Source organism: Nuphar pumila, chromosome 8 (genome assembly GCF_984573655.1).
Source record: "Nuphar pumila chromosome 8, dmNupPumi1.hap1.1, whole genome shotgun sequence".
NCBI classification, from domain to species: domain Eukaryota; kingdom Viridiplantae; phylum Streptophyta; class Magnoliopsida; order Nymphaeales; family Nymphaeaceae; genus Nuphar; species Nuphar pumila.
Window position 1 is genome coordinate 8,315,133 of NC_143256.1, and position 10,051 is coordinate 8,325,183.

At 40.9% G+C, this 10,051-nt stretch overlaps 1 protein-coding gene across 1 annotated transcript; it reads right to left on the minus strand.

Annotated features, from left to right (window-relative positions):
- Nucleotides 1-3,754: 3,754 nt before the first annotated feature.
- LOC149829553 (uncharacterized) lies at nt 3,755-4,477 on the minus strand. Its single transcript, XM_090016241.1, has 2 exons — nt 4,367-4,477; nt 3,755-4,189 (listed from the first exon to the last, which is right to left on the minus strand). Exons 1-2 carry the CDS (start codon nt 4,475-4,477, stop codon nt 3,755-3,757), a joined length of 546 nt encoding a protein of 181 aa, XP_089872367.1.
- Between the last annotated feature and the right edge of the window lie 5,574 nt (nt 4,478-10,051).

Sequence of the window (10,051 nt, forward strand, 5' to 3'; positions counted from 1 at the left end):
AAGCAGTTGTGTCCTTTTCAAATAACAACAAGAGATCAACATCGTGTCGACACATGAAGTTAAAATATTTTGTTGTTAAAGAAAGGACTGAGAATTATCTGGTATGTATTGATACAATTGGGACGAAGGAAATGACTGCGGATCCCCTTAGTAAAGGGCTAGCACCGGGATTGTATTCCCAACATGTAAAGGGGATGGGTCTTTTTGATTCCTTCTGATGTATGACAATACATTATGTGATCACATTTGTGTTTATGTTTTGATTCTCTAAGGTTTTGTGTTATTGTTGATTTTGCATAAAGAATCTCTCATATGGGTTAGAGAGAATAGCAGAATAACAATATTAAATGACCAATAGAATAGGTAAGAGACCAACCTATTCATAAAAGGTAATTTCTTTACATGCCTAAGCACTGAAGGTGAATTGTAGCGTAGTACAAGAAAATATGACATTTCATAAAGGGATGTTCATATCTTTGACTCATACAATTCATCCTTGTGATAAAGGGTGGCATGTGAACCCACATGAAGAATTAAATCGCGATAACGGTATACACCTCGATTTAGTGCACTTTTGGTGTCAATGGGTCAAGTGGGAGAATGTTGGACATTTTGGGTTATGGGTCCAACCCACAGTTTGACCCGGTTTGACACCTACTAGTGGGTCACGTAAGTGGCTAAGTAATGGAGATAGTGGGTGGGAGTTACGTGAATGTGGAGAGACCACATTCACGTAACTGCCTAATCTCCCATTACAAATAAGGGGTTAGGAGCTACGAAGATGATGAGTATTCGTAACCATTATCCTGCCCGAATTCTATTCCGCATTCAGACTCAACGGAAAGGGTCCTGCTCACCGTCGACCTAAGGCCTGGGCTCATTGTGGGCGTCGACCAACTGAGGAGAACGCCGAACTTCCTACACGAACAATGGCGAATTCAGGTACGCTCCCTGTCTATGTTGATTTTACAGGGTATCGCCTACAATTTGATCCTCGAAGTTGAATCAGGTACGAGGGTATGTAATATATGAAGAGTTAGAACAAATTCATCTTCCAATTGCCCGCTTAAAGCACGAAAGCCATCTTCCAACACCAAAGCCATCTTCCAATGTTGATTCTAATCAAAATGAGTGGCAGCAATTAGTGCAGAGGAAGAAGGCTAAAAAAGTCTGGGTTCCCAAGGTTAATTCGGTCTCTTTCGCGTTCTATGGCAGAACACAGTATGCTGTTGTTTGATTCAGAGGTGATGGTTCAACAAAAGAATGTTCAGGTTGTATTCATGGTGGCTTTCGAAACCTGAATGGCTTCAAATAATTGAGGATTGCTGGTATACACCTCAAATTGGATGCCCTATGATTCATATTTTGAACAAACTTGATGATGTACGGTCCAAGTTGACGATTTGGAAAAAATCGAAAGTGGGTGAGGTTGGTGATCGGGTAAATGCTCTGCATGAAAAACTTTATACTATTCAACCGAATATGAACTGCCCATCACTTGCTCATGAAGATATAGAGCAAGAAATCTTTACGAAAAAAGAATTGGAAAAAGCTCTGTTGCAAGAAGAGTCTCACTGGAAACATAAGTCTAGGGTTCAATGGCTTTGTGAAGGAGACAGAAATACTAGATTTTTCATGACATATATGAAGGGTTGAAATCAACATAATTGTATTAGCAAGGTTCTTGTTAATGGCGAGTTTGTTACTGATAATCTTCATATTAAAGATAAATGCCTTAGATTGTTTCAGGAACTTCTTACAGAAGATGGATGGCCTTTGATGACGGGTTGGTTGTCTCTCATGAAAAAAATGATGCACTGCTTGCCCCTGTATCTGATGATGAAATCAAACGGGCTATCTTTCAAGCTAACAAAGCACCTGGCCCTGACAGGTTCCATGGCTATTTTTTCAAAGATGCTGGAACGTTGTTAGCAAGAATATTTGTGATGGTGTCAAGGATTTCTTTTTAAAGGTAAAATTGTCAGAAATGTTAATTCCACTCTTCTTATTCTCATGCTTAGGACTCAATGATCTGATCAATTAAAGGATTTTCATTCTTTATGCAATGTTTTGTACAAAATTATATTTAAAGTGATGGCGAATCGTGTGAGGGGCATTCTTTCTCAAATTATCTCAACTAGGCAATAGGCGTTTCTTAAAGGGGAGGATATTCAACAAAGCATTTTCTTGGCTCATGAAGTTGTTGATTCGATTGAGAGACATGCTTTTTGTTTGAAGCTAGATTTATCGAAAGCCTATGATCGTGTGTCGTGGAAATTTTTGAAAAATTCTTTGCTTAAGCTAGGCTTTCATCCAGTATGGGTTCAATGTTTCATGCTTTGTGTCACATCTGCTTCCTTAGACAAGGAGATCCCATTTCTCCTTTATCTCTTCTTGGTGATGATGGAAATTATCTAGGAGGCTGCGGCTTGGTATGTGCCAAAATCAGATTAAGGCTATTGACTTTCACCATTATGATAATCATATCTCTCACTTGTTTTTCACTGATGACGTTTTACTCTTCTGTAAGCCAGATGAGAGGCAGCTCCGTATTTTAAAAAGTATCCTTAGAGTTTGAAGGAGCTGCTGGGATGAGTGTTAATGATTATAAATCAGCCATGATCCCATTCCATGTTGAGCGAGGTGTCATTTTCCGGTTATCGTCTTTGACAAATTGGGTCCTGAAAGAGTTGCCTGAAGTACCTGCCCTTTGTGTGTTGGCAAGCTGAATGCAAACCTATGACAACCTGTTCTTGCTAAAATGCAGCAGCGTATAAAAAATTGCAAGGTAAAATTTGTCTTATTTTGGAAGGATGATGCTTATTCATAACACGTAGTATACTATTTTTTTCGCTTCTTTACCAAAAAAAAGTTAACCAATTGGAGACTCTCTTTCTAAATTTGGTATGGCATGATTCAGATTCCGGTAAGCAGCCTCGTATTGTCTTGTGGGACGTCCTCTGTAAATCTAAAGTCGAAGGTGGCGTGGCAGGATTTAGATGCATTAAAGAAATAAATTTTGCATACCTGACCAAACTTGCTTTTGATGAATATTATAGCAATTAGTCGCGGGAAGACTTCATGAGAAGTACCTCTGGAACAACAGCTGGTGAGGCATAAAATATATATGTGGTTCAGGTGCTTGGCGAGGTATTTTATGGAGCTGGTCTAAGGTAGTGCATCAAATTTCTATTAAAGTGTAGGAAGAAAGCCTTGAAAAATTTTGGACGGTGTCATGAGCCTACTTCTTCAATAGGCTAGTGCAGCGCGACGGTCCTTCCTTATCACCATAAGTCATTTGATCGCTCGTTTGCCGTTGTAGAAGCTTTGATAACTGAGAGTGCAAGAGAATAGAGAGTGAGAGAAATTGCAATCACTCGAAAGCAATCATAATAAGGGTGAATAAAAGAAAGCTCTTCGCATTTGCATTCATTCACAATTTTGCTCAAGGACTCATTATAATTCAGATCTACGGTCTGACCTTTCAGGGTATTTATCAACCTGAACCAAAGTACATGTGTGACTCAGAGAAAGTTACAAGTGACTCAACACTTTACATCAATACTCAACCAAAGCAAAATAAACTCTAAACACAACTGTACAAAGTAGGCCACAGGGGAACATGTTGCCCCCTTCAAATCAAGCGTCGCCCTTGACACCATCTGTTTCGTGGTAGGCCATATATAACTTCGACTGGATAGTGGCTCTTCATCTAGAATGTTGGCTCTCACGTCGGCTTCATTGTCTCCTCCCACTACACCAAATAGTTATTCGCTTCGCCCAAGTAATTGACCTTGTGGTGAAGGATCTTGCCGAGACTCTTCTCGGCTCGTTGTGCTGTCGGATCCCTTTGCAGGATAGGAGCGTGTTGTGACACGCTACGTTCTGGATCCCCCTCGTCCACATAGAACAGTTTCAAGTTGCACATGTGGAACACCTGGTGCACTTTGAAGTTTGGGGGCAGGTCCAACTTGTACACTAGGTTGCCCACTTTCTTGGTGATTGTGAATGACCCCTCATACTTTCTGATCAGTCTGTGGTGCCATCCACAGAAGATGCCTATGCGGTCTGGGTAGAGTTTCACCAACACCTGGTCCCTAACATAGATCCCAGTAGGATGACGATGGTTGTCCAGCCACTTCTTCATCCTCTTGGCCGCTTTGTGTAGAAACGCCTTTGCCAATTCAGTCTGCTCATGCCAACCTCGAACAAACTGATAGGCAAATGACGACCTTCCATTTTTCTACATGGCTAGAGTATGCTGAGTTAGCATCTGCTGTTCTGTGACTATCTCAAATGGGCTATGGCTTGAAGACTCACTCTTCTGAAGATTATAGCAGAATTGAGCCATATTCAGGAGCTTTACCCAGTCCTTCTGATTGGCACTAACAAAGTGCCTAAGGTATTGCTCCAATATTCTGTTGATGTGCTCCGTCTGCTCATCGGTCTGTGGGTGAAAAATTGTTGAAAATATCATATCGGAGCCGAGTAACCGAAATACTTCATGCCAGAATTTGCCCGTAAAGCAAGCATTGCGATCACTCACAATGCTTCTTGGTACACCTCAGTGCTTCACAACATGCTTGACGAACAATTCTGCCATCTTCTCTGCAGGGCACTCTTTAGAAGCTGGGATGAAGGTGGCGTGTTTAGAGAATCAGTCCACCACCACCAGGATGGAGCTGAAGCCATCTACCTTCGGCAAGCTAACAATGAAGTCCATGAAAATGCTTTTCCAAGGACGTTCTGGAGTAGGTAGAGGATCAAGGAAGCCAACAATCCTCTGGTTGGTCTCCTTGTCTTGCTGGCAGACGACGCACGTTTGCACATACCCCTCCACATTGTCTCTTATTTGCGGTCAATAGTAACCGCGGTCAAGGAGTACTGATGTCTGCTCCTGACCCGGATGATCGGCCCATAAAGTATCATGGCACTCCTTAAGCAATTTGCGGTGAAGTCTTCCCCACTGTGGCACGAAGATGCATTCCCCTTTAGTCACGAAGAGGTCATCTTGTAACCAAAATCGCTGAGTTTTTCTCGCGTGCGCTATAGAGACAAGGTGTTGTGTCTTGCTGCATTCCTTCACAGATATGGTCCAGCAATGCACCCACCAAGTGAACTTCGAAAGGCTCTGTCTGCATAGCCGTCAGTTCTGTCTTGCGACTCAGGGCATCAATAACAACATTGGTCTTCCCCACCTTATATTTCAAAGTGAAGTCGATTTCAGCTAGAAACATTTGCCATCAAGCTTGCTTGGGTGTTAGCTTTTTCTAAATCTCAAAATTGCTCATGGCGACATTGTTCGTCTTGACGACGAACTGGGCACTCAAAAGATAGTGTCGTCAGGTCCTGAGGCAGTGCACGATGCCCGTCGTTTCATGCTCATGCACTATGTAGCACCTCTCTGTATCTTTTAGCTTTCGGCTCTCATAAGCAATTGGATAACCCTCCTGTATAATAACTCCACCGATGAAGAAGTCTGTGGCGTCTGTGTGAACTTCAAAGGGTCTTCAGTGGTCTGGCAACCACAACACTAGTTTTCTCACTAGGGCCTTCTTTAAGCCATCGAAGGAGTCTTGGCAGGCTCTTGTCTAGAGTCATACCCGATTCTTCTTTAGCAAATTCATGAGGGGCATAATAATGAGGGAGTAGCCTTTGATGAATCACCGATAATAGTTGGCCAAGCCAAAGAATGACTGCAACTCTTACACTTTGGTCAACGAATTCTATTCCTAGATGACTCTTATCTTCTGCCCGTCCATACGCAACAAACCACGCCCCATGACGTGGCCAAGAAAGCTAATCTTCTCCTAGCTGAAGAGACACTTCTCTCGCTTGACATAGAGGTCATTCTCCTTTAACACTTGAAATACTATTCGTAAGTGTTCAACATGTTTCTCCATGTTGTTGTTGTAAATCACGATATCATCGAGATAGACTACCATAAACTTGTCTAAAGGTAGAAGATCTTGTTCATCAATATTATGAATGTGGCCGGAGCATTAGTCAACTTGAATGGCATCACTAGGAATTCATAGGCACCATAGCGAGTGACACAAGTTCGTCTTGGGCTCATCATGGTCAATAATTCTCATTTTCCAGTAATCGATCGCAGATCTAACTTTAAAAAGACATGGGCACTGCCTAGCTGGTCGAACAAGTCCGCCATTAGTGGCAACAAATACTTGTTTTTCACTATGACCTTGTTCAATGCACGATAGTCTACACATAGCCGTTTGGAGCCATCATGCTTTACCTGGAAGAGTACTGGGGTGCCAAAGGGTGCTTTAGAAGGATGCATAATGCCTGCCTCCAACATCTCATCCAACTGTCTGAGTAGCTCTTTCAATTTAGTCAGCCTCATGCGATAAGGGACCATGGAAAGAGGCTTTCAATTCAGTCGGCCCCATGCCTGTCATTTCATGCTCGACGGCATATGCTTCGGCAGTTCTGGAGATATCACTCATCGAAACTCAACTAATAATGGGGCAATGGTTGGCAACACTATTATTTTCACTTTTCTTTCTTCGGTGTATACGATGATTATGAATGTTTGCTCTCTTTGCTTGACACCCTTCTTCAATTTCATAACAAATAGCATTGAAGACTTACATCCAAGAGTAAGGTACTACACCGTGTATAAAGAGTTTGGCTCCATGATTGTTATCGAGTTAAATTTCGACATCATCATCATATTCTGGTTGCAAAAAAACTCCATGCTCAAATCATTCGGAAGTCATCCAGGAACACCACTGAGAAGTTGGTTTTGCCACACTAACTCCCAATTTGGATAGCCACATCCCTTGTTTCACCAAGGATTTGCTTGATGTCAGAGTTCACTGTCTTAATGATCCTCTGCTTTGGCCTAGGCTTCAAGCCCAACTGTTCTACCTCTTCTTGCGAGATGAAGTTATGCATGGCCTCAGAGTCTACCATTGCTATAGTAGACTTTTCATTCACAATGACTTTCAGATATATGAGTTCTTTGCTAACTGACATGCTCTCAACTACGCAACTTCTAAATGCGTTTATCGTCTGCATGACTCTCATCATTGATTGTACGACCTCGACATGGCTACTCTCTGCGTGTACTGCATTGGCCTGTCTGTCGTCCCTCACAAGGAGCTTTGGATATTGCCGAGCGATATATCTATCACCACAGAACCAACAAGTTACAACCGACTTTTTTTTATCGTTATTGTTGTGCTTTCTATAATCATGCTTCTTGTCAGAATAATGTTAGGTTGATGCCTCACCTTATTATCGTACTGATCCTCCTTCTTGCCTTTGTGGTTCATTTTTTTTTTAATCTTAGTTGATGGAGTGAAGGACTTGTGTTGTGTATCCACTAGTTGCTCGGTTATCACCTACATATCTTTCAAAGTCTCAGGATTGCTCATTTTTATTTCGAACTGTGCCCAAGGTTGTAGTCCCACAATAAACCAGTTGAGTCTGTCTTCATCCGGCATATTGGGTACGTCTAGCATGAGCTTCTAGAACGTCCTGATGTAGTCTATCAAGGCTCTAGTATGATTGTATTTTGACACAATCTGATAAGCTTGTCATTATACATTCATTGACATAAAGTAGTTTCGTAGCTTAATTTTGAAGGCTTGAAAGACATCAATCACACAATGGCCTTTTTTCATGTCACTATGTTTTCGTCTCCATCAGGTCATAGTATCTCTTTCAAGTATAGCTATTGATGCCTTCACCCTGAGGTCTTCAGCCAATACATTCTGAATGTTCAAGTAGTCTTTTATCTGGAACAGAAAGTTCTCTATGGCCTTGCTATCCCTGAAACCATTAAATTTAGTTGGCTCGATACATCTATCTTTGATGGTCTATCGCTATTTCTGCTATTTAAGGTAACCATCCACTATAGAGTGCAATTTTTCAACTGAAGCTACCCTACTTCAGTATGTAGGGTGGTCACTGTCATCATCAATGAAGTAACCTGTCCTATTAGCAAGTTTACTTGTTCTTGCAAGCTCGTCATCTTGTTGTCCAGTTCTTCGAATGACTCAATTGCGCGTGAAATCACTTTCTCATGTGAAATCATATCAGCCAGCAGTTTGTTGATGATCGCGACCATCTACTCATGGTCCCGAGGTGAACCCATCTCCTTGGCTTCGGAAACTGCCTTTCCTTTGGTGTTTCGCAAGTTGTATCGGAGCACCGCGATGTCTTGCTCACATATCGTGACTTGTCAGCACGTCTCTCGACACTGACTCTTGAATCCCTTCTTCAGCTTGAAAATGGGCTCTGGTATCACTTGTCACAGGCTCAATAGGCTAGTGCGGCACGACATTTCTTTCTTACCGCCGCAAGCCTTCTGATCACTTGCTTGCTGCTGCGGAAGCTTTGATAACTAAGAGTGCACGAGAGCGAGAGAATAGAGAGAAAGAGAAATCACAATCACTCGAAAGCAATCACAAGGGTAAACAAAAGAAAGCTTTTTGCATTTGCATTCATTCATAATTTTGCTCATTACAGTTTAGATCTATGAGTTGATCCTTAAAGGTATTTATCAACCTAGCTAAATCAAAGTACATGAGTGACCCGAAGAAAGTTACAAGTGACTCGACACTTTACATCAAGACTCAACCAAAGTAAAATAAACTCTAAACACAACGATACAAAGTAGGTCACAGGAAAACACTTAGAATGGGCATCTTTTTTTGTCCCTCATTTCTGCTAATAGAATCTCTGTCATATATCAAAAGTATTACTATTAGAGATGGTTTACATGTGTTTGAATGCTGCACATATGACCCTTTTCTTTTTCTGGAGGTATATGACAATTTCTTTTCGTTTCAGCTTGAACAAGGGAGAGACGTTCTTTGGTGGAAGGGCACAAGCAGTGTGAAAAATGTTTCGTGTAAAGAAATTTGGGATAATATTCGCTATGAAGGGTTGACCAATCGGTGGCACTCTCTTGTATGGAATAAGAAGATCAATCTGAGGTCCTCTTGGACAGGTTTCTTACCCATGACCGTCTCAAGTCCTTCGGCGTTGCATTACCTAACAGATGCCCAATGTGTTCTAAAGAGGAGGAGACTCACACTTATTTTTCTCATGATTGATCTCACAATTCATTTAGAAATCTATTTGTAATTTTTTTTTTTATTGCAGGAGCTTATCTGGTGGAGAACAATTCTGTTCTCTGGTTGAAGAAATGTTGGGACGTTGTTTTTCATGTTGTGCTATAAAAGATTTGGTTGTTGAGAAACAAAGCTTACCTTAAAGGTGTTGATGTGAAAAATCCAGTGAGCGTTATTTCTAAGATTGGCGTGATCACTGACCCATATTTTGGATGGGGGATGAGGATGTGATCACGCTCAGACTTGCATCCGTCAGATTTAAAGGTATTGATTTGGTTTCCTATGCTGCCTATGATAGCCAAAAGTTTTATTTCATTGAAGGCTTCAGGCAAAAATCATGAGAGTCGTATGGTTAAAATGGATTGTTGTGAACGCTTTTATGAATTTCTGAAGGATACCAGGGTTCAGATCATATTCGATAATAAACGTTGGTGCAGTCTTACTATAGCAGCAAATGAAGGACGTTAGCCTACTTTTCCTGTGCCACGAGATTGGCTTTCTTCATGTGGAGATCATATGTAATTTTTTCTATCCTTCATTAATTAATATAATCTGCAAAAATCAGAAGCTCTCTTTAAAAAAAAAGTGTCACCATAGAAGCACCCGTGTGTGTGTATATATATATGTAAACATATTTGCTGCTAATGAAAGTAAGAAACTAATGACCATAGTGATGGTTGTATCGACTTAATCTAAGCACATAGATGTGTTCTTCATGGTTTCTGTGCTAGGGATCAAGCCTTGGATTATACATTTCTAATGTAAAACATGAAATTTCTAGTTATGAAATTTTATCACATTGTGGGACGTTGATTTTTAAACCCGTTTAAAAATTTAATTGCTTGTCATAATTACATTTCTATTAAACAAACCATGTAGATCACATCTGCAACATTTGATCTATAAAAAATAGAACAGTTTGAAGGAAAAAAAGTGATTTTTGCTCA

Bases quoted from the DNA above. Each gene is read 5' to 3' on its own strand.
- LOC149829553 (XM_090016241.1), bottom strand. From the start codon at position 4,477: ATGATATTTTCAACAATTTTTCACCCACAGACCGATGAGCAGACGGAG. The intron at 4,190-4,366 runs GTAAAGCTCCTG...TGGCATGAGCAG, and splicing joins GTGCCAATCAGAAGGACTGG to ACTGAATTGGCAAAGGCGTT.